The following is a 26,274-nucleotide window of genomic DNA, read 5'->3' as shown; positions in this document are numbered from 1 at the left end:
TTTTGAATCCGTAGTGTGTTGTAATTTTATTAGTAGCATTGAAAAATTAAAAACAAACAAGTTTTGTTATAAAAAATTCAATTCATTTTCCCCGGAAAATGGTACGTGATGGGGCAATTTGAATTTTAAATTCAGATTTAGGACACACATATTAGTACTATTTTTATTTCGGAGCAAGACAAAAAGTAAAAATTTGTTGTTCAGTGTTATCAGCCCATAACCGGGAATTTTAGAGTGCACGACTTCACCGCCCATTAGCGCGTTCTTTATTATTATTTTTTTGTGCTTGTAGGCTGACGCATTTTTCTGTCACTACGCTCTTATATCCGGCTCTGGAATTTATAGACTTATTCACGTCAAAATCCTAACTACGTAATGAAGCTAATCGGGAATTGAACTTACTTCAGACTGCTGGGAGTGCAGCGTGGTTCCACTACACCATGTCAACGGCATTTTGAAGTTCATATCTCTCTGATTTAATACCTTAAGTTTATTTTTACTCGTATGGTGAACACTAAGTCGAATTCACCAATTCTGCGGCTAGAACTTTTTGTAAAATTAGTTTCATAAATATATGCATGAACTATTTACAGTTTCTTAACAGGTAGACTGGTATCTTGACAGCCTATAAGAATTCTTGCAATGAGAAATTAAAAAGTTAAGTTTTGTGATCCATTTCCCAATTCTTTGTGGAATAGTTCTTGTGTAGGAGTGTGAGGGACGCGGGCGCACAGACGACTCAAATTGCGCATGCCCGGACGACGCATCTCCAGTTGTGGCGAGGGAGCGTGTCCTGTGTTGATATTCAGTTGATTCCTGGTCGCGGTAACAAGTGAATACGACGTTTGACAGACTCGTTCGGGCAACTGATGTCACTAGTGTTGTTTCTTATAGAAGACGTTGTCAACCGCATTATTCAAATGAAGAACCTATTCTAAGCGTTCGTAATTCATCACAAGGCCAGTTTCGCCCAGTTTACAAAATCCATACTGACAGTATTTCTCTTGTAAACTGAAAAGAAAAGAAAAAGACGTTAAATGTTGCTTTCTAAATTCGAGCTTTGTGGATTATATATTATTATGTTAAGGGACAGCTAGAACTAGATCCAGTTGGCAATTACATAAAAGAAGACTTTGTTACATCGAAAACTTTCGACGTATGTGTTCTTAAAAGACTAAATGATGTACACATCAGAACGTTTTATGAAATGTTTCGCAATAAACAACAGTCTTCTTCTATCATAGCAAAATCTTCCGTAATAAGAAAAAAAGGCTAATTTCGTTGTTTTCAAAATCTAGTTCGTAAGTACTTAAAATAAACTCTAAATATCTGGTACTTTAAATTGACTTAATTGTCCTTAAACTATTAAAATAATATGTACACAACAGTACACTTTCCATATGTCTGAAATGAATTCAAGGACACTCTCATTGTAGTATTCCAATTGGTGTGCGAGAAGTCACAAATTAATACTGTTGTTGAAAATATTACCTTATGAATATTAGTGCACTTTTGAGTTTTGTGTGTGTCGCTTTGCAAAAAATAAGTGAGTGCTGACAAAAACACACCCATGACAGTGAAACTTTAAACAGAGAACTTCGAACAGTTTTGTATCTTTGGATCACAAGATTGGCCACACAACAATGATGCGTTCGCATTGGACTATGGAGTTAATCTGCCTCGCCCTGACCCTGCTTTTAACACGTAAGTACTGACTTCCGTAGTTGGTATCATTATAATCATGGGCGCATGTTAGAGAAACTGTTGTCTAATGAAACTACTCTGATCTTTCCTTTAATAGCCGGTTTAATTGCTCGATTATCTTGCAATATGAGGAGTCCTGCCCTCGAAGGTTTGCAGTTGTAACGTTTGAGTATTTTCGTAATGCCTTTTACTAGAAAGCATAATCCTCATCGCTTCAATTCGATATTATCTGAGTGGAAGGTCGTAGTGGGCAAACTGCGACTTTGTGCCATAGCTATAAGCGCATCTTTACATTGTTTATGTGACTCCACGTAACAAGATGACAGTATTTTTAACGAGATTATAAATACTGTTCCTTCTTCCTTCAAATGTTGACTTTATTAATCGTTGCGAACACGGTAGGCACTTTTAAGTAATAATAATAATAATAATAATAATAATAATAATAATAATAATAATAATAATAATAACGCCAGTCTTCGATATGTCCCCACGTCACATACGGGATTGACGTCTGATTTGTTTTTCGTTATGCATTAGATGGGTTAAATCAGACGTATCTAAGCAATAGGTATAGCTCGCACAAGAAACGATTACCGAAAAGCAATGATGGCGTTGCTGTCTGTTTTGATGTGTGTATGTAGGCACACCGAGGGGGGAGAGGTGCGAGTCGATGGAGGTACTGTCTCTTCCAAGAAATGAAAAAATGAGGACATGGCTATGGAAATAAAGAACGTAGCAAGAGAAAAATTCGAAGCTAATTAAACGCGCAACATACAGTGTGCATCACGAGGTTTTTCCCCCGGTTTATTGAGATGATTCCTGGTGTTATTTGGAACAAAAATGTAAATACAATAATGGGGTGACATTCATAATTAAGGAGTTACGGCAATTTGAAAAAAGCAGAAAAAACTTTTTATTTGAGAATGTCACTGACAAAAATGGAAATCATAGTTAGAATACAAAGAAGTGTTTAATTTTGTACCAGTCTCTTGCATGTAGAGTGGATTTAAAGCAAATGTTCAAAATTTCCTCTCTGCAGCTGAAGGTAAAAATTCGCACGGGTGTGAACCGCGCGTGTAACATTTCGTAACTTCACATGTTCGTTCCTTATTGTCGCTGCGCCCTCGAGAATCCCTTGAATCAATTCTTCTCGTGTAATCTGCTACACGATGTCTTTCATCCACCCCCAGATGCAGTAATCTAGGGTGTTAAATCTGGGGATCTGGCAGCAAACGGTTGGCATGATCATGTGGTTCTAAATGCTGCACTTTTGGCACATGAAAAGGATACAGTACGTTCTCATGAAGAATTATCCATGCCTTGGAATGTGAAACGTTAAATCCTCCCCCTACACATCATTAGTCCTGCACAAACATGTCTAGCGCTACATACACCATGGCGTGTTTCGAAAATCTGTTGTAACTCCTTAATTATGAATGTCACTCCATTACTGTATTTACATTTTTTTTTTGTTCCAAATAACACCAGGAATCACCTCCATAAACTGGGGGAAAATCTCGTGATACACCCTGTATGTTTACGAATGAATGAAATAATAATACCGTGCGATACAAGACACGTATTCACATGCAGTGGAACAAACTAAAGTCGTAATGTAACTATCACAACGCAAGACTGATTCTATCGATGTCATTTCTCTTCAGACTGTACTCTTGAATATCATTAAAGTTATCTCGTGACCTTTCCTGTCGCCCGCTCTTCCTTATCGCAGTGTTTGATTCGCAATCCTTCCGTCGTATTCCGTGCTTGCTAGACCTTATACAGTCGGAGGCAACGATTTTGGCAGGTGACTTCGATGACATTTCCAGTAGACGAGCCAATATTGTTTGTGTAAGCTGCATGAATGAGATGCGATAACATTCTGAATCGTTTATATTTTCATACCAGTCGCTCTTATCTATGATCATTATTATGAAACACACCATGGGACAGTCCGATTCCAAGAATACCTTAAATACATATAAATGACTTGAAAAGTTATTTGAAGGGAGTACATGAAATAGATTTTTTTTTACATTCCTTATAGATTTTATAAACAATTCTGAGAGATGAGATGAATAGTCTAACCCAATTTTATGAGTGAATCTTTGTTTTAAATTTAAAATCTGCACGTCTGCTGGTTAAAAAAATATATCGGTAGACCTATAATTATTCTGATCATTACTGCCTCTCATTTACCAACTCTTAATGTTCGTATTTCGTAAAACTCAGTCTTATCTATTGACTAAGGATTAACAGAAACCTACGTAGACTGTAGGGTTTAAGGAGCTTTAAGTTGATGAATCAGTCAGTCTGTTGATTATAGAATAGTTTTTTTTATTATATTGGTTTATTATATATAATAGATCACAGACACATTACATACAACAATTTTACGCAAAGATATATTATTATTTAAATACAATTTCTACGTTTTACCTATTAACATATTTGTTTTGTCTTGCACTAGCTTTCATTTTTTTATTATATAGATTGTCTTTATAGTAACGAGGAAAAGGCTGTACAGCGGCAACTGGAATTATCTCGAAAAATGTGTGCCGGGAACTGGTACCTTTTCATATACTACATGCACACACTATAGATTACTGTAGTTCTATAGTTTAGCTATACGTGTACAGTTTTGAAAGTGACTAGCCATCTAAGTCATCTCGGGTCTGTATGTTTACCCTTATGTCCTATCCATTCCAGCTTCAGTTTGCTTGCTGCAGAGATATCAGCCGAACTTGCATCGGTGAGTAACTCGCTCTGGAGTTCAGATTAACAAAATCTAGCTACCAAAATCGCTGGCTCCTACTACAGCGCCGAATCACTGCTGAATGCAGCCCGCAATATTTCCATATACGTTTGAGGAGTGGGGATGAAGAGATAGCTGATACAAATGACAGTGTGTGGCAGCAGTGGATTACTTCATTTAGCTGTTACCATTGGCTGTTTATTTGTCGAATTATCAACATAAATATTATATGCCTATATTTACACAAAATTATTCAATGAAATATTTCCTTAGAGTATTTTTTTAATATAAAACAATTAACATATCTTTGAAAATTAATATAATGCATATTACTCTCTTCAGTGATTCAATGTGTAATGCTTCTTATAGGCTAAAGTATTTCACATACTAATGAACTGTTATTAACTAATTATTAATTACTTCGTTTCTATATCAATTCAATGCACAATTCACTTAAAAGAACGTAGTTTATATGTGTGTGTCTGTGTCTGTGTAATAATTAAGTAATAATTATGTTTAACCATTATTGTTCCCTAATCTTCTTCATCGACTCGAGCAAAAAAGACTTCAAAATCTGATGTTACAATAATAATGATTTATTTTTGCTGGCAGAGTTAGGGCCGTAAAGCCTTCTCTTCCACTCAACCAGCAAAAAGTATATATACATATGCATGAACTTACAAAGAAGTCAACAATTTGATTTAGATGAGTCACATGTATACAAGAGTTATTTACGAATCTGATGTAGTCAAATGTAAGCCTAAGTGTGTCAAAATGTTCTTGTCCAATATACGTATCATGTATTTTGAATTCACAATCTTCATCTGTGAAAAAAATTGACACATTACTTAACACATTAAGGTTGAAGCATACATAAATTGCATGAAACAAGTAAATAAATAAATAATAATAATAATAATAATAATAATAATAATAATAATAATAATAATAATAATATCATCCTCTAATTGAGGTTCTGGCTGATATGTACATCTATTATCAGGAAGTACATCTCACTTGACTATATGTGTCGGAAGAAGAATAATTGTTTGTATGCATCTGAAACCTGACTAGTGTAATATGTAGTCGGTGATGTGTGCAATAGAGGGGGAAAGGAACTGGCCACTCTAACCCCATTAACTGCTGGCCTAGTTGCTTCATAAGTGGTGCCTTCTTTGTATCACTTGTGAGGTTCAAACGTGTCTTCGGACACTTCAGTAAATAATAATAGTAATAATAATAATAATAATAATAATAATAATAATACTATTATTATTATTATTATTATTATTAATAATACATACAGTATTACACACCAGTCGACTATATAGCGTTATAAATGTTTAAAGAATATCATGTAATATGACAAGTACGTTTTTTCTCCCGTTAGTAACGTGAGGAAATACCGAAGTTTCATCAAAACAATAATAATAATAATTACAATCACCACCATTACAATCGACGTGATTTGTTAGGTTTTGAGGCTTGTTCCAACTTAAAAAATATGGAGTTATTATTTTGGATAGCTCTGATGAAAATCCTCGGTCCCTTTGTGCCTGTACGGAATGAGACAGTTCTAACGACAGAAATACTGGACGTAGACATATATGTGGACTTTATCTAGTCTATGGACAGCAGAGAGCAGTAGCCTGCACTGAGACATACACAGGACAGAGAATTAACAAGGGGCATTCATCCATACAGAACCCGTGAACTTGGGATCGCACAACCTAATGGGTTCTTATGCTACTCAAATTGTTATAAAGTATTAAATAATAATGCAAATAAATGAATAATTAATGTTAATCATTCATGCTTCCAGAAGTGTTTTTCGAAATCAAAGTAGCCACTAACCACGTCTCTCGGGTACATTCTTAATCTTTTTCTTCTTCTTGTTGTTGTTGTTATTATTATTTTTATTATTATTATTTTTATTATTATTATTATTATTATTATTATTATTATTATTATTATTATTATTATTATTATTATTGTTGTTGTTCTTTCGATAAGTGTAGAATTTCAGTGTCTCGCAATTTCTTCAATTCACGACTATTTTACTATTCCAATAAATTTGAAAATGTTTACCATGGTACACTTACTGTATGATCATGGCACTTCGTTAAGTTTGCTAAACATATTTCAATTCTATCACAATAACAATGGTCCACACCTGTGGAGTAACGGTTAGCGCGTCTGGCCCCGAAGCTAGGTGGCTCAGGTTCGATTCCCGGTCGGGGCAAATTACATGGTTGAGGTTTTTCCCTGGGTTTTCCCTCAACCCAATATGAGCAAATGCTGAGTAACTTTCGGTGCTGGACCCTGGACTCATTTCACCGACATTATCACCTTCATCTCATTAAGACGCTAAATAACCTGAGATGTTGATAAAGCGTCGTAAAGAACTTAACCTACTAAAAACCATTGCAATATGGTTCTGCGATTGTAGCTTAGGAAAGGTTCTTCTGGAAAACGAAAATTGAACATGAGAAAGCAAAGAACTAATGCCACGAGAGAAGAAGCAAAAGTAAAAAAATAAAAAAGAAATGTGGGAACAAGTACCAAATATAATTTGTTGAAGCACACAGAAAATAATAAGAAAAGAGGAAAACAGAAGTTGGCGACAAAAAAAAATGCATCGCGTATCCCTTTACACGTTGCTTTGGTTTTATTCCGTTGAATACTGTTGACTGAGTGAGTGGTCTGTGCTACATTTGGTTTCATGAGTTTACTGTAAACCAAAGCTACATGGAGTGTCTTCCGCGACCCTGGATATCTGAATGTAGACATACTACGTATTGTTTACACCAACTTAGTCAAATCACTTCCTTTGTATGTACTATGCACAGGAACCATGCCGTCAAGGCATCAAATACAGTTCCGTTTATTAAAGTTCTGTTTATTAGAATGGCTTATTGTGATACATTTTTGGACAGGTCTTGACGAGCTTAATTGAAATACTGAATGATAAATACATAGTGTCATTTAATAAAGAACAAGGTTGGTATTCGTATCTCGTTAATAAAAAACGCTATAATGTTGTCTCCACATCAGTATTATTTCCCCCTTTCAGTTGTAAACCTTTTGTATGAAATAATTTTTCATTTGGTGCTTGCGTACAAAGTTATTTTGGGTGGTCAAAAAATATATATTTGTATGCATATACAGGGTGGAAGGGAACCGATACACCAAAATTTAAACGTGATTCTATAATTTTATTACACTTTTCCTTCGATGAAACACCGTTAAACAGGAAAAAAAAAAACCGTCTTTGCTAAATGTTTGCAGCATTCTATTGCGGTAATGGTCCGAGAGAAATGGCTCATTCGTATACAAGCAGATAGGTGAAAATAATTTTTACAGCTAATGTCTTGAATCTTTTTTTGCAAACTCAACCGTTTAGCCGTGAATTTAAATTGAATAGTTGCAAAAATGGTTACAATAAATCTTGCAATGCAGCGCACTGTCGCGGGTCTCCGACCGAATACAGCAGAGGGGGAGGGGAGGGTAATGAGTGCAGGCCGCGCTAGCTAGAATTATTGCAGTAGCAGTGATCTTGCCAAACCTTCATAGAAACGTAAAGATTTCCTCTAAAACGGTAAAAGTTAAAGAAAAATCTTATTTAGATTTTTCAAATCTCTCCTCATGATTTATTGCCAGTTTCACTTTGGTGCAGAGGCTTTATATGTAGGCTTTATATACAGAATGATTTAAGAGGATTTACCGCCACTTACGGAACTTGTTTCCAAAAACATTCTGAGCAAAAAAGTCATAAATCATGTGTCCTAGTCTCAATATTTTCAGAGTTACACTAATTTCAAGTTGTTAGTAAAATTCATTCATTCATTCATTCATTTCATTCATTTATTTTATTCCATAGATCTTACATGAGCAATGAAGTTTTAAGATGTGGAACATGTCAACATTTTACAATATTACAATTACAATTTTTACAAATTTTTATAGTTTTACAATTTAGTAATTTTCTACAATTTTTACAATTTTGTACAATTTTTTTACATTTTTTATTTAGTATTAAGGGTAAAAGAATATTACAAATAGAGAATGAACCATTCGGAAGTAGAATTGGCTAGTATTCTGAAGCTAAAAATGTGTTGCTAATTTACTTTGTACAGATATTGTTTTTTTTTCAGTTTTTAATTAAAAACATCATTCTCACGCAATTATCACAACAATTGTTACAAAATGACTTTATGAACTTGATGCTTTACAGTAAATTTAATTCTATATCCTAATGTATACTCTTAAAGAATTTACAAGAATGGCGTGATTTGTAACAATTGTTGTGACAAATGCATAAGAAAAATTAATTTTGTAGTTAAAAATCGGAAGGAAAAAAAAATCTGTACGAAGCAACAATGGAATTAGAAACACATTTTTAGCTTCAGAATACTAGCCAATTAAAGAAATACTTCGGAATAGTTCATTCTCTATCTGTAATATCTTTTTTCCTTAAAACTAAATAATATTGGTATTTTACAGTCAACTTCAAATTAGTGTAACTCTGAAAATATTGAGAGTAGTACCCATGTTTACATGATACTTTTTGCTCAGAATGTCTTCTGAAATAAGTTCCATAAGTGGCAGTAAATCCTCGTGCATCACCATATATATCGGCACAAGTCTCTGCGTATAAAAAAGCTGCGTAATAACTTCTTATATGTATATGTAGTTATTCAAAAAGTTGGAAAGTCCAGACCTATGGAGTAACGGTTAACGCGTCTGATATGAAAACAGGTGGCCCGTGTTCGAATCCTGGTTGGGGTCAAGTTACCTCGTTGAGGATTTTTCAGAGGTTTTCCCTCAACCCAATAAGAGCAAATGCTGGGTAACTATCGGTGCTGGACTCCGAACTCATTTCACCGGCATTGTCACCTTCATTCCATTCGGACGCTAAATACAGTAGAGCGTCTCGTTTAGGCACAGTGAAAACGTAAACAAAGTGCAGGTAACATGTGGGACGAGTACGAGCAGTACGATAAACAAGGTTTTAGTTACAACATTTAAGGCGGAGCAGTAATTGAAATTATATTTTCCAAAATCACACAAAATAAAAGAACAGAAATTGTATAACGTTATCATATACACAGTTTAACAAACAAGCAATTGTAATGTTGAAATAATTCAATATAACAAATCAAATTTTGCTACTTATATGATGTTGTTTTCGAGTAGCATTTTTACGGCCACGAATTTCATTCTTTGTATGACTAACATAATATCGTCTTCTGTGGCCGAATTAACAAAACTAGTATATTGGTCTGAAGTGTTAACACTATTTCCTAATCACAATTTTCTCTTCTCAAAGTCTAGTTTTTTTCAGGTAGACCAATATACTGTAGTTTTGTTAATTAGGCCACAGAAGACGGTGGTATGTTAGTCATACAGAGAATGAAATTCATGACCGTAAAAAATGCTACTTGAAAGCAGCATCATATAGGCTAAGTAGCAAAATTTGATTTGTTCTATTCAATTATTTCAACATTACAATTGCTTGTCTGTTAAAATGTGTATATGTTAACGTTATGCAATTTCTGTTCTTTTATTTTGTGTGATTTTGGAAAATATAATTTCAATTAATGCTCCGCCATAAATGTTGTAACTAAAACCTTGTGCATCCCTCGTGTTTATCGTACTGTTCGTCCTCCCCCCACACGTTACCTGCACTTTGTTTACGTTTTCACTGTGCCTAAACGAGACGCTCTACTGCAGTCATGTCAATTGATGCCCATAGGAGCAAGAGCGCGCTTTATAGCTCAGGAGAGCCTGAGCGCTTTACAGCGGAAAGGAAAGAGACAGACGAAAGAGATAGTAGCCTATATGCCGCTTGGTCGAGCTATATTCAGGGATGGCCAGCACTGATTAAATGGATAAAGGGAAGAGAATTTATTAAAACTTTATCCATGTTAATTTTTAGATTTGTCTGAGAAGTAGCCTATAAGTGCATTGTAAGAATGTAAGTTTTAATTTTAATGCTAATTTTTCACAAGTTTGATTTTTTTATTCAAAAGAAATATTTTCTCATTTTTTAATAGAAAAGTGAAATTTTCAGATATAGGCCTATTTATTTAGTAACCTTACACAATGTTTTCGTAAATCTAATACACCGTAAATAGTATTACTGAAGATAGTGTATTGAAAAATTTGAAAATATTCGCATGGAAAGTGTTTGTAAAGAAATGAATTAACAAAGCAACTGCTGTTACATCATAAGCAAAAGATACGTGTCCATGTGTTGTAAAAATGTCAGCTCTATAGCTTTAGCATATTTCGAGAAAATAATTTAATGTTCTGATGTTATGAAGTTGCTCACCAATATCACCTTAAAAGCATAATGCGATAAGAGTTTTGTTATGGAATATCAGTTACACTTAAAACATATACAGCACCTACGTAACTTTGTTTTGTACTGTAATATTGTTTTATTGATTACTCTTGTAAGGCTGAAGTTACCATCAATATCAACTCCAACTTAACATGTCACACTCAATCTCTTTTTTTGGGATATCACTTTCTTTATGAATGATGTGTTTCATCCATTTAGTACAGTATAGTTGTACTACTATGGAATTTATGTGAATATTCCTTCTTAACTCTTTATTATGTTATTAATATTTAAAGCACAACTGCAATATTAAGAAATTGGTATTAGTACTTTTGTTTTACAGGAAATATAGATAATACCAAACACAAATAAGCCATATAAAAATAACGACATAAAATTTCACGTTCCGTCTGAAGTTTGTGCACCGCTGTTTTCTTAATCTAACAGACTGCTTATTCATATACACAACCCTATCTCTTTCCATACTAAGCGCTTGATGCCCGCGCACGACGTCAAGGTCAGAAAAATGCACTTGCTTTGACATCAGTGCTCTACTGTAACCTGATATGAGACAGCTTCGTAAAATAACACACTTAAAAACATTGGAAATAATAAATGTATGCTTATGAATCTCATTACAAAAGTGTAAAGGAAAGCGATCTGTAGGAATATACTCTTTTCAATATGGAAAAAAAATATATTTTTTATGATGTTTAGGTGATTTACTCCTTAAATGTTTGTGTTCTGGTTTTTACGATCGCACTCATTTGTTGATGATGCGTAAAATATGAATTCACTATAACATAACTAGTTTCATTTTATACTCCATTAACATAATCCACATAATGTGAAAATATAAGGACTCACAGTATGTACGTACATAATATTTTTAAGTGAGACAGTAAATTTATTTCCATTAATTAATTGTTATTTTGGCAATCTAACTAAAGTTTGTCGTAAAACCAAACTTGATTTCTGATATGTTTCCATCGCTGGTTTCACTGTCATGCAAAATTCTTCGAACGTGTACTTCTTATATAATCAAACGTTCTGATTGTGTTTCGTGAACTGAACGGCACTAGCTCGAAGTCAATCCTTCGTGCTGGTCCCGCCCCTTTTTCTTGCTCGGAAACTCCAACAAACCACTAAAAAAATTATCGCCCACTTAAACGCTTTAATGTTGGATTGTATTGTCTTTGACTCCTTGCGAGCTGTGGGTGAATGCTTCAGCATATTTCAACCACAGTCCACCGCTGTGGCTATTGCAAAGACTTCTGTACTTCTACATGAAGAAAACTCTGACTCCATTTCCTATAGGAAAGTAAAAATTTCTTATCTCTTGGAAATAAATGATTTTTGCCACAAGTTTGTCATCAATACCGACCTTACGTTACGCAGATTACGTGACCAGTTTGTCCCACTACTTGCTAGTGTGTTCTTAATTCGAAATTATTTTGAAAATTTCTCGCGAACTTTTTCCATTCTGTAATTTTTTACCCAGTATTTTGCAATATAGTCCTATTAATGTTAGCATGTATTTCAAACGAATGTAACATTTATAAAAACCTGCAAGATAAGACGTCCCGAGCCATAGCGTCGTGATCTAAGATGTCATGTGTAGGAATGGATGCTAGTTCGAATCCTCATGGAGAAAAAAATTCTGGTGAAATTTTGGCCAGTTGATGGGACCTCTACCCTCCCAACATCGTGATAAATTTAGGGATCTACGGTTTGTAGCAAAATCCTGTTTCTGAAACCAGCTATAACGGCCTAGGGGAGGATCATCATGCTGACTACCAGATACCCCGTCCTCGTTGGATGATCGTTAACCTCTTCTGAGGCATGTAGACGTGAGCCCAGCAGTCGACTGGCCTGCCTTGGCTCTTCGTAGGCTGTTCCTGCAACAGATTTCATTGGATTGCAAGAAAGACTATACGATGGAAGGTTAGTGCCCTTTGACTCCTGAAGACTTAAAGAATCAGTCACTCTTATTTCATTACCTGTACGTCCTCTTGAATTGCATCAACAAAGAGCTGCTTTTAATATTGGAGGAGAAAAATTCGCTCCGGCGCCGGGGATCGAACCCGGGTCCTTGGTTCTGCTTACCAAGTGCTCTCACCATTAAGCTACGCCGAAATCCACTCCACAGCACCGGATCGAACTCCCCTCCTCCAATGATTTTCCTTTTGTGGCCTAACTACAAGTTGGGCACGTATGTTGACATTTTATTAAGTCAACTGCCATTATACAAGGGGCGCACTCAGTTGAATGACTTGATGGCCGGAATTCCACAGTCATATGCACAGTAATCTGTACAGTAGTATGCACTGTTGCTACCATAACATATATATATATATATATATATATATATATATATATATATATATATATTCTGTAGGACCAATAAAATAATCTTTAGAAAATTCTCCTGGTAACAGTATATATTTTTTTACAGATTACTGTGCATATTACTGTGGAATCCCGGCCATCAAGTCACTCAACTGAGAGCGCTTCTTGTGTAATGGCAATTGATTTAATAAAATGTCAACATACGTGCCCAACTTGGAGTCAGGCCACAAAGGGAAAAACACTGGAGGAAGGGAGTTTGATCCGGTGCTGTGGATTGGACTTCGGCGTAGCTCAATAGTGAGAGCGCTTGGTACGTAGAATCAGGGACTCGGGTTTGATCCCCGGCGCCGGAGCGAATTTTTCTCCTCCAATATTAATTGTTACCATAACAGATATATTCTGTAGGACCAATAAAATAATAATCTTTAGCAAAAAAAGAGTTACTTTGTTTACCCTGTCCTCTTAATTCAGGTTTATTTTCTGTTAAAATTTAAGGAGAGTTGTTATTCATTTTTGTTATTGATTTTTAATTATTGCGTCCAGCGTCAAAGTTTACACCAAACGTGGGAAATTCGGCAACGTCACTGGACTATAGCGCTGTGTTTATTCCACACGCTTCCCTCTCCTCATTCATATCAATCGTGCTACCATTTATGTTAATAGTGATGTGTTTTGCTTATTTATGGATATACAGTACATGATAGCCTACTATTCTTTTTCATAAATGATGTAATTAACAATAACGGTAATTATTATTGTATAAGAAATTCAATATATTACAGAAGTTGGAACTTTGTAATAACAGTAATCTCACTAGAGGTTTTGATTTATCTAGAGAAAATTGAAACTCGAGTGGAATTTAATTGACTATTACACGATTAGAATTAAGTATATAAAGATTATTAGGAATAAAGTACTCTAAAACAACAAAATATTAATTGACTTACTGAAATTATATTTCACTAATGTTAGCGTCATCAAAATATTTGAACGGATCCGCTATTTTCAGTCGTATATCTATGCGGGAAACATATGACGATCGCAAAGCATGTTTTTAGTACCGTAAAGAATTTGCAGTTTGAAATATTGATAAAAACAAATAAAAAATAGAAGGAAAGTAATAAAATAAATACTAGGGAAATATGTATGTATTTATTTACACTGCAAGTGGGCAAGCACCCGGTGGCAGTGGTATATACAATATAAACAATACACAATCAAATTTACAATATACAATACAATTTTACAATACACATACAATTTTATACACAATACAATAAGAATACACAATACAATTTAACACAATAATAATAAACTTATATAAAATACCTAATTTTACAATACAACCTACATAATTATGTATAGGCCCTACATAAGTTTCAATAGTCTTTCACTTTACTCTCATCTCATTCGCTGTAGTGGCATTATGACGCATTTCACTGACACTTTAGCACACAATTCACTGACGCTCTGTAACACATTTCGCTGACACTATAGAACACATTTCATTGACGCTATAAATTATCACTGATCGGAACTGTTCACTGCACTGTAAAACCATAACTTCACTGATACAACAGTTCAAATAAGTCAAATAATTACATCCTTATGCATACTTATAAACAGAACTACATTTAAACTAAACGTTTCTAGTCTAAGGCCCTCTTACACGCTATTTTTAAATAATTTACAATTCAAACCAAGGAAGTAACTCGTCAGGCTAGATAAATACATGTCACCTTAAAAAATTAAATGTTGAATGTCACCTCAATTTTAATTTGCACTTTATACACAACTTTTTAAGTTATTCTTGAATCTCCTTAAGGAAGGACAGCCCTCAAGGACCGCTGCAGGTAGGTCATTCCAATCATTTATAGTTCTATTTAAAAATGAGAATTTACCTACATCCGTTTTCTGTTTCCTACATTTGATTTTAAAATCATGATTGTTCCTACCATAGTACGTTGGCTTTTCTAACCGAGCCGTTATGTCTACCCATACTTTCTGACCTGGATGTGCTCTATACAATGATGTTATTCTAGTTGTCCTACGTCTGTTTTCCAAAGTTTCCCATTTAAGTTCTTTTATCGTATCGTTTCCATCTTCTCTTTTACCTTTCAAATTTAGCTGCCCTATACTGGATATGTTTTCATAAGTATCTCAGAAAGTTGTTTTTGGCACTTAGCGCATTATGTCCTCAATTTTATTCGGATAGGCGTAGGCTTATAGTCAACTGGCTTAACACGACAGTTTCATTATGAGTGAAGCAATTGACACCGATAATAATCGAAATGCTAGAGAGCATCGGGGCTCGAGTGTTGTTGGGTTTATGTGGATTTTATGGTAGGTTTTCTGATGGTAATTCAGTTTTCCCTACCTTTATTCCATTATTTCTCAACCATCTTCATATTCTTGCTATGGTAGGCCTATTTGGTTCCCCTCCTATGGTGAATCTAGGACAACGCTAAAGGAGCGGCAAAAGTTTCAGCTTCGGCGCATAACTCCTAGATTTAAAAGCTTGAACAAATGACACAAGACCAAGTACTCGTCATTGGAGAAGAAAGTTTAAACATTCAATTTATTAATTAAGCAACTTACTTTTAGAACCATAAAGCCTGAATTTTGTAATTGAGTAATCGAAAGTGTGACTTGGGTGAGTGGTAAATTATTTCATATTATCTTTTAAATTATAATTCGTTAGAATCTATAAACAGTGATACCAATAAAAGCACCTTTAAGGTCTGGATTATTGATTTGCAACACATACAACTTGTAAATAAAATGCCGTACACCTTTTGACATGGAAAATTGTCCTGTAGCGTGAGTTTGCCTAACGAAAATGTCGTTCGGGTTGACGCGAGATTCACGCATACATACATTAAGTATCGAGGCCCCAGGATGAAGTCAAGTCGTAGCTGCGACATATCTACAGTATATGTCTTAACATGACATATTCCCTACGAAGCCCTTATGGCTTAGGGATATAGCTCTTGCTTCTCATTACAAAGACAGGGCTTCGAACGCGTGTAAACACAACGAACTATTCCGAGGTGGGACTTAGTCTCTGAACAGCGACCAATTTCCGTGTCAGAGAGAGTACATATATTATTTTCGCGGTACTGGTATTTTCATGTAATTCTTAAGAAAGAACAAAAATAAATTTAAATGGTTAATACATTATTAACATGAAACATTTTATTCCATTGCTGAACTATGGTATACGAGAACCACTACTGCGGAGTAACGGTTAGCACGTCTGAACGTGAAACGAGCGGGCCAGGATTGATATTCTAGTTGGAGCAAGTTACCTGGTTGAGGTCGGTTTCCGAGGTTTTCCCTCAACCAATTGCAGAGTAACTGCTGGGTAAGTTTCGGCGTTGGACCTCGGATTCATTTCGCCATCATAATTACACTTTCTCTCTTTCATTACCATCTCCGTTTCTTCCCAAGGTTACGGGCTCGCTCCGATATAGAGTCGCCTAGTGGCCGCCGCCAAACTTGGACCACGTGGATATATGGTCATTTGTTGTTGGTGGTAGCACTATGCTGGCGGGCTTATGTGAACCTTCGGGTTCCTTAAAAGCCATTTGTAAGTAAGTAAGTAAGTAAGGTAGCACTATGCACCGTGGACTCATGATAACTTTCGGGACCGCGATGAGGCCTGCGCGGAAAGGTAAAGAGATCATGTAGGCTATAGGGAAGTTCGGTGGCGGCGTGCGGTGGGCCTTAGGATGTGCACACCATTCAATTCCGGGTAGTACAATGGGCTCACCCGAGCGGCCTGTGTGTGAGGTCCCAATCAGTGCCCTCCCCTAAAGGAGATACAGTATAATAGATAGATGGTAATGGCTAATGGCCACGTGTATAAACTTCGGTTAGTGTAACTACCGGTTAAATTTACCACCTAACCCGTGGTTAGGGCTGAAACAGGAGATTAACCACGGTATTTTATAACCGGCCATATTCGAGGGGTTAAAGGAGATAACCAGTGATCAGTGAGCTTAATAAAAGATATCCATAGCTGATTATTTCGAAGTCTATTATTATTATTATTATCATTATTATTATTATTATTATTATTATTATTATTATTATTATTATTATTATTATTGTACATAATCATATGGATAGGGATGATGGTGAGCGTGAAGTTTCAGTAGTGGAAAGAGAATTCTTCTTAGAAATTATAGGTGATAGAAAATTTCAGAATGGAATTTGTTTATCCGCTGCAACAAATGGATAAATCCGAATAATCCACAAGCTGTCCTATTTCTCACATGAATTGGTTGCTTACATTACGATTCTTTGCAACTGATATTTTCGGTATTTTGAGAGGGAACACTCAAGTATCTTTTTCCCTACATCGCAGGCTGAATAAGCTGTTCATGTGACTTTTGGTTAAGTTCAGTTTGGATTTCTAAGGCCCGGTTTTATAAATACGGTTAATCTAAATATTATGTTAGACCCAGGTTAAACGTAACTGTGAGTTTAACTCAACGTGCCGTATTACAGAGTCTCTGTTAAGTTAAACCGTGGTGGAATACGATGGTATTACTGCTAGAAAAGAAAAGAAGACGATCGCAGCCGTTTAATTACATTATTGATTTAAAATAGCAGACAGTCGTGGAGAATCTTCATTAAGAAACATCATTGTTCTTCGATATCAGAGAGAGTATCGTAAAAAAAAACCTATAGAGGACCAATGCTGCGTACTTCAATATGCTTGTCAGACTTAACCTCAAATAGTTTCTTAACGCTGGCTACTAACGTTATACTCTCAAACACAATGCAGCCAAACTAAACGTTGCATGATCATGCGCAACGTCAGTAACACCATACAGAATCAACTGAGAAATGAAATAATAATATTAGTGTGCGTATTTTATGTGTTGTTTAGAATGTTTATGAAACAATTCAGTCAATACAATTATTTTTATGAGTCTAGTAAAATTAGGTAATATTATTGATGTGTTTATAAATCAGGCCCCATAGTAAATCTTACCAGGAGACTGTCTGCCACACACAGTACAATGCTCAATAGGTTTATAGTAGATTTATATACATCTTCCAAATCTTCCGTGGTTTTCAGTATGCCTACTACCAGAGGAAAAATAGCGCAGCGCAACTAGTAATTGATGCAGAGATTCAACAGAATGTTTTCAAAAGTAAGAAAGATATCATTTATCTTTTCAAATAATCTTTAAATTCAATCCCTAAAACACATATTTTTGCACTTTCTCATTTTTTCTGTTGCATGTTGTATCCGAGTTTCAATTTTTCGAAACCAGGTTATGACTATAAAGCCTAATTCTGAAGGTTAGGACTCTCTGCTTCGAAAGCCTCAATCTGTTTTACAACTTATATTCATTTATATTTCAAAGTGATGCACTCTATTTCGAAAAATTCTTGGCCGCCTTGGTCGTTCAGTAATATTGATCACTCACTTATCGTCACTCATAAGTTCTTGGAAAACATCCGCAATATTCATGTGTAAGCTATTGCGGGAACCGCCATCTTGTACTGTTGAACCTTGAACTACAATTTAAACGGCAGAGGACTGCCGATCAAGTTAAACTCAAGTTAACTCAAGATTAACGGGTAGTTAAGGTTTATAATACGAAGCAGAACGAAAAAACTTCAGTTTAAACTGAAATAAGGTTTAAACGGCGTTTATAATACCTGCCCTAAGAATAATTTGAGTTACGTGTTTTTTGGTTCAGGTTAGCTTTGGTTCCCTTAGCAAAATTTTGGTCTCTAATGTAGTCAAAGTTAATTTGTTTACGTGATATTTGGTTTCTCCCGCCTCACCTATGATTAAAATCCAAACATTCTCCATAAAACATACAGATTAGTAAGGAAGTGGTAGGCAGGGATCGGCAAAAAATGTAATTATGATCACTAGCAATAGTGACGTCTCAATGGCAGCGCAGTAAAGTTTTCTGAACTGACGCATGCGACGTGCGAGGTGCGAGACGGCCTTGCACTCGCACGTCACATGCATCGGTTCAGAAAAACCAAGACTTTAACCGTTTTTGCTTCACCCGCTTCCTTTCATCCAATTCCTACAATCCCAATACATAAGCATCTATCAGTGACGGGTTACTTGCTTAGATGTAATCTAGAGTGCTTCTTCCTCAAAACCTTCAACGTCTGTTCGGAAACGTGTGTTTAAGGAAGAATGGGGCGAACAGTATTTGTTGCGCATATGGTGACAATGAAGACGCCTCTTGTGTTCTAAAATTCTAATAGGCACTTATAAATCAAACATCGAGGGACGTTACGACACGTCATAATGATTATCACGAAATTACAGGTAAGCATGAACATAAGTTATTCAATGTAATTTTAGGGGGAAATGTATACAGCAGAAAATAAAAATAGAAATAATTTTCTTTTCGTAGGGCTGAACGGGGCGAAGCAATTAAAAGATAAAAAAACAAACTAAATTCAAATATTAGTTCTGATACTAAAATATGATGATAGAAGGTACGAGTCAAAGGGAACTCCATGCAAGTTATGTTATTGTTTTGGAAATCGAAAAAACATTGAAGTCCTATAATGAAGTACAGTTCATTAAAACATGTGTGAGTAAAGGTTGCTATCATTATTTGTCCCGAATATGATGTTTTTGACAGTATGAAATTATCCACTCGAACAATACAAAGGAGGGTAAGAGATATTAAAACACTAGCAGAACGAGAAATAAAATCAAATATGCATCAATCTGTGGTCTATTCTCTCGCTTCACGCGGAAACACAGATGCTGATTACGAAGGATCGCTCTGTATAAAAATATTTTCTCGATGTCATTGCACTTGAAGTCAATAGAACTGGAGAAGAGTTATTCGAAACACGAAGAAAATATAAAGAAGAATTGAATTTGACCATAAAGCAACTTGCATGTGTAGTGCTAGACTGGACTCGAAATATGAATAAAAAGCCTACTAGGTGGACTAACCTGTTATTTAAGAGAGCTGAAGATAAATGAGGATATAAAATGATGCCATTGTTTAACACAACAGACTAGCTTAAATGTATTGAAAATGCATTCCATAGAACAATATTAATAGCCCTATTTTAGGTCGCCTGCCGCTGCCCTACCATAGCTGCTATGTTTGGCTCAACATTTTGTATATTTCTGAACAATTGTTTTCAGAATGAAAACTTGTAAAATCTAAACAAAGATCGTGACTAACAGACGAAAATTTATGAGTTGTATTAAGAGTTTAAAATTGTGACGGATTTTCCTAGGTTGTTGTGGCAGAGTAAAATTTAAGATGAAATAAAATATAATTTGTCCATCTATAAATCATTGTTTTTGTTGCCTACGTAAGAAGATTGTGTTGAGAGTCCGCCACTGGGATCCGAACGGAGTTCTCTATACTCTCCGATTGATATTCTCATATACAGGGTGTTTCAAAAATATGGGGCATAATTTCAGGTATTTATTTCCCACATGTAGACAATCAAAATAGTTCATTACAACATGTGTCCGGAAATGCTTTATTTCCGAGTTATGGCCTTCACAACATTGAAATTCACCGGAACGTTTTTCTTTCCGCAGGTCGTTACCGTCAAAGGAGACATTAAGAGGGCACTCTGACAGTTCATTCCGAGGCGAAGGTTACATTCAGTGTTGTGTAGGTGTTAGACTGTGCGACATGTATTCAAATCAAGAGCTGGCAGAGATACACTTCATGTACGGTAAGGCGGACGGCAATGCTGCGCTGGCTCGTCGTTTGTACCAGGAGAGGTACCCACAGCGACAATGTCCAGATCGGAAGACATTTGTACGTCTCCATTACCGTCTGTGCGAGTATGGAAAATTTAACTCTCCTGGTTTGGGAAGGGGACGACCAAGATCTACAACTCGAGAAGTACAGGAGATTCTGGAGGCTGTGAACATTACTCCTTCTATCAGCACACGAAGGGTAGCGTTGCAAGTCAATGCTCCTCATACGACTGTCTGGAGACTGTTGAAAGAGTATCAATTGTATCCTTATCATTTTCAACGTGTACAACTGTCAAAAGAAAAAGTGGCCGCTCTCCTGAAACAAAGTTCCCTTCGGGTATCTTCGCTACAATTCGGAGACAGGCGATGTTACATGTTGTTGGACCACGTTGCCTGATATCTACAGTTATAATTGAAGTATTCTACGTGTTACACTTGTAGCTTAACGGTAGCGTTCAAGCCTCTTATTCATGAGATCCTGCGTTCGACTACAACCTCGTGCTTTTTATGTTCTTTTTTTTCTGTTTTTGAGAGAGACAAACTATACATAATGGCTCCATTCTCTTTTACGATTATTTTAGTAATTAACATCAGGTTCATTAATATATTATGCCATGACTTTATCATTATGATATTGTGGCTGCAAATGGAAAGAAAAAATATTTTATTCTCAATAAAACTATCTTTCGTGGCATAAACAAAACAAATTTACTGGCGTCGGCCTTAAAACATTCAAACAATTAAGCGTTCAAAAAACAAAACAAAAAGCCACAATTCAATATTTAGTCTATCTTCCTCTTATCTCGATCATCTTGCAGTCGAGTGGGCATGGAAACGACTAGTCTTTGCAAATAGCGACTGTTCTTAGACACGATATTCCAGGCATTCTGAACATACATACGTAAGTGTTCTGTCCATGGGCAGGTCTTTCATTGCAAACCCAGCAATCTCCAGTCTTTCCTATTTTCTGCCTTCCTCTTAGTCTCCGCATATGATCCACATATCCTAATGTCGTCTATTATTCTTTTCAACCAGAGACACAACCAATTCCTTTTTCTCTTTCTAATCAGTTTCAGCATCATTCTTTATTGACTCACTTTTTCAAACACAATTTTATTTCTTATTCTGTCTGTCCACTTCACACGCACCATTCTTCTCCACGTCCACATTTCAAATGCTTCAATTCGTTTCTCTTCATTTCGTCGTAATATCCATGTTCCTTCCCCATACAATGCCACACTCCACACAAAGCACTTCATCAGTCTCTTCCTTAGTTATTTTTCCAGAGGTCCGAGTAGATCCTTCTTCTTCTATTAAAAGCTTCCTTTGTTCATGTTTGCAGTTTTTCTTGGGAAGGATAGGTCTAAATGCGGTAACATCCCGTTGCTTTCCGCACACCACTATCTCTTTCGCATCTTATTACATTCCAGGGGGCCCAGAAGAGAGTGGATTTGACTAATTGGGCACTCCGGACTTCACCGAAAGTCACGGCAAGGCTTAAATATTAATTCTATCAGGATGTTTGACCCGATCAGAGACCGGGAAATCTCAATTAGCCTTTGCCCTCCGTATCCTTGACTAGCTTCTACGAATCATCAGAAAATCTTAGAGTGTAATTGGGCCAATTTTTCCGAAAATGTTTCCACACTTTTGCCCTCGTAGCTCAGCGGACGAACGTCGGAATTTAGATGTCAACGTCTCAGGTTCAATTCCTCGTCACTCCTTTTCATTTTATTATGGTTCAAGATAGTATAATGTAATAATACAAAAAGAAAAACTAATACCAGTATAATGTAACTGGATTTTTCCAAACCTAATATTAAATTTATGTTATGTATATCTCTAAAGAACGATTACAATATAAATAACTTGAATATTATTTTTACAGTATCACTAAAGAACGATAACAGAATATAAATGATAAATATCGTTTTGTCTAATTAATATAAGATATTATATAATACGTATTTAATTATCTAAATAAAATAACCTATTTTACAAAGAAAGATGGTTATTTGTGTTATAATAATTACTTACATAAAATACAGATTATTTATATTGCGAAAGAACAATAACAATATAAATAACTTGAACATTATTTTATAATGCTAATGAAGGAAAAGAGAATATAAATGATAACTTGAATATTATTTATATCGCTAAAGAACGATAACAATATAAAAAAACGTGAATATTATTCATATCGGAATTTCACAAATTTATTACAGATGTATTTAAGAAATTGTAGAAGAATAGTAATTAGTAACAGTGTCCTATTTTTTTCTTCTTGGAGCCAAATTTGTAACTTTTAAAAGTGTGGTTACTATGTTGAAGTGTATGTGTTGCAACGGATGCTTGATTTGTTATGTATGTGAGTCAGTTATGGGATGCTTGATATCGTCGCAATGTCGTAATTATAGTTTGATTGTGTTTGTGTGACTATTGTGTATTAATTTATGATGTATGGTACGGAAATCTGCATATTTGTGTTATAGAAGTGTTACTTATGTGTGTTGTTAATGTTTTTGTATGTTTCAAATTGATAACTGATATTTGTTTTGCAATCGCAATGCCTAATTTACGGATTGTTTATGTTTTGTTTACATCGCGTTAGCTAATTTAATTTTCTTTTCCATTTCTCTTTATGCTTATCCTTTTTGTGTATAAAACTATAGCCCTAACATACATATGTAAAATAGGGCTAACCCCCATTGGAGATACAATAATAATAATAATAATAATTATTATTCATATCGTTATAAAACGATAACAGAATACAAATGATGACTTGAATTTTATTCATATCTCTAAAGAACGATAACAAAATATAAATAACATGATCTCCATAAAGAACGATAACTGGATACAAATGATAATTTGAATATCATTTACATCGCTAAAGAACGATTAAAAATTAAAATGAAAACTTGAAGAAGGCCCGAACCCACAATCTTTGCATCATTAAACAAGCACTCTACCGCTGGTCTACGAGACGCAGATATGAAACACTTTCATAGTTCCGGAACTGCTTGTACAAGCACATGCATCGTGTAACATCGCCGCGACCCGAAGTGGACTTTGAAAATATTCGCTGTTCACGAGTGCGGCCACTTTTTTTTTTTTTTGACAACTGTACAGGCCCTGTCACCAGCAGATTACCCTGCACGAGTTAGGTTCTGTCAGTGGTTCTTGCAGCAGTGTGGTGTAAATCCGAACTTTCCTGCCTTAGTATTATTTACAGATGAAGCACAGTTCACACGAGATGGCATAACAAATTTCCACAATCAGCATGTATGGGCGTATGAAAACCCACGTGCAACTGTTCCATCTCATCACCAGGTGCGGTTCTCCCTCAATATGTGGGCCGGTATCATTGGTGATCGATTAGTTGGACCCCATGTACGTACTTGTAAACAGACTTACGGTGCAGGCGTACACAAACTTCCTGAAAAACACTATAACTCATGTTTTAGAAGACACTCCACTGATCAATCGTGAACATATTCACTTCTTGCACGATGGCGCTCCTGCACACTTCAGTCGTACGGCTCGCCGGTACTTGGATCGAAGGTTTCCTGTTCGATGGATAGGTAGAAGTGGCCAAATTTTTTGGCTTCCACGCTCACCTGATCTGAACCCTCTCGATTTCTACTTGTGGGGCCATTTTAAATCATTGGTTTATTCGTCTCCGGTGCCTGATTTGGAATCCCTTCGGAATGGAATTGTGGCATGTTCTGAGGACATACGCAATACTCCTGGAGTTTGGGATCGTGTTCGCAGGTCAATGAGACATCGATGTGAGGTCTGTATTCAAGCAGGAGGTGGACATTTTGAACATCTTCTGTAATGACAACGACCTGCGGAAAGAAAAACGTTCCGGTGAATTTCAATGTTGTGAAGGCCATAACTCGGAAATGAAGCATTTCCGGACACATGTTGTAATGAACTATTTTGATTTTCTACATGTGGGAAATACATACCTGAAATTATGCCCCGACTTTTTGAAACACCCTATATATGTACTGCGGTTTACGTCCAGTGATGTCATCGTGAGGACAGAATCTAATCTAAGCTGTCTCGTTTTGAAGGGGAATAATTCAGACTTTTTGTTCGTATTCTCTGTTCCCCATGAGGTCAAGATATGCAAGCGAACCTCTATTCTAGCATAGAGGGTGGTAGATATTTGTTGGAGCACAGACAGTGTCACTGATTCGAATCCTGATTAACCGAAATGAGAATCGAATCAACGCCCAAGCGCAGGCTCTGATCACCAGGAAAACGCGCTACGTCGGTAACTAATGTGACAATAAGTTGTCAGAGAGAAGACAAAAAATACATGAAGGATAGTTCATGTGCATAGTCAAGTCATCTCATCTATTACAGAAGTTGTTTTCACGCTGTTGTTTGGAGGAACGACTATTCAATTCGTTGTAAGATAAGTATTCGACTGTACTGTACCTGTACCCGCGTGCGCTAATCTGTGTGTGCAGAATTTTATATCCATTTGATAGTTATAATTATACTAGATAATAAACACAATTGTTATTAAATTGAGATTAAGGAAAATTAATTGAACATACCTGCAACATAAACTTCTTGTAGACGGCCTATGTTACATAATTAAATAAATTTTTGCGATGCCAGAATTGGTACATAATGGTAATGGCATTTCTCCAGAGAGGTGTAGTCTTCGCATATGATCCATATATCTTAATGTTGTCTATCATCTGATCTTTTTTCTGTCCAGAACTCTTATCCTATTCACCATTCCTTCCAGTGCATCCTTCAGAAGGCAGATTCCTCTCATTTAGTGACCCAGTTAATTCCTTTTCCTCTTTCTGATCAGTGTCAGCATCATTCTTCCTTCACCCACTCTTTCAAACACAACTTCGTTTCTTATTGTCTGTCAATTTCACACGCTTCATCCTTCTCCATATCCGCATTTCAAATGCTTCTAGTTGCTTCTCTTCACTTCGTCGTAATGTCCATGTTTCTGCCACATACAATGCCACACTCCACACAAAGCACTTCACTAGTCTCTTCCTTAGTTCTTTCTCCAGAGATCCGTTGAGGATGTTCCTTTTTCTATTACAAGCTTCCTTTGCCATTTCTATTCTCCTTTTGACTTCTTGGCAGCAGCTCATGTTACTGCTTATAGTACATCCGAAGTATTTCAAGCTATTCACTTGCTTTACTACCTCGTTTGCAAGTTTACCTTCTTTACTTTTCTTCCTATATCTAAGGCTTTCGTCTTGATGGCATTTATTTCATCCCATAGTGCTCACAGCTATCATTTAGCAACAGTAGCATATCCCTTATTATCATCTCTTCTGCTAACAAAGCCATATCAGCAAATTTTATGCACTTTATTCTTCTTCCTACTGC

The 26,274-nt window shown here is 35.8% G+C and overlaps 1 protein-coding gene across 1 annotated transcript in view; it reads left to right on the top strand.

Annotated features, from left to right (window-relative positions):
* Positions 1 to 798: 798 nt before the first annotated feature.
* The window catches only part of LOC138694561 (uncharacterized), a 613,293-nt gene continuing 587,817 nt past the window's right edge, over positions 799 to 26,274 (top strand). Inside the window, exon 1 of the mRNA XM_069818420.1 lies at positions 799 to 1,704. Coding sequence (XP_069674521.1) covers positions 1,644 to 1,704 — 61 coding nt within the window. The 5' untranslated portion in view covers positions 799 to 1,643. The remainder of the gene's footprint in view (positions 1,705 to 26,274) is intronic.

This window comes from Periplaneta americana, chromosome 2 (genome assembly GCF_040183065.1).
Source record: "Periplaneta americana isolate PAMFEO1 chromosome 2, P.americana_PAMFEO1_priV1, whole genome shotgun sequence".
Classification (NCBI taxonomy): domain Eukaryota; kingdom Metazoa; phylum Arthropoda; class Insecta; order Blattodea; family Blattidae; genus Periplaneta; species Periplaneta americana.
The sequence above is the reverse complement of the archived record's forward strand: the minus strand, read 5'-3'. Positions and strand labels throughout refer to the sequence as shown.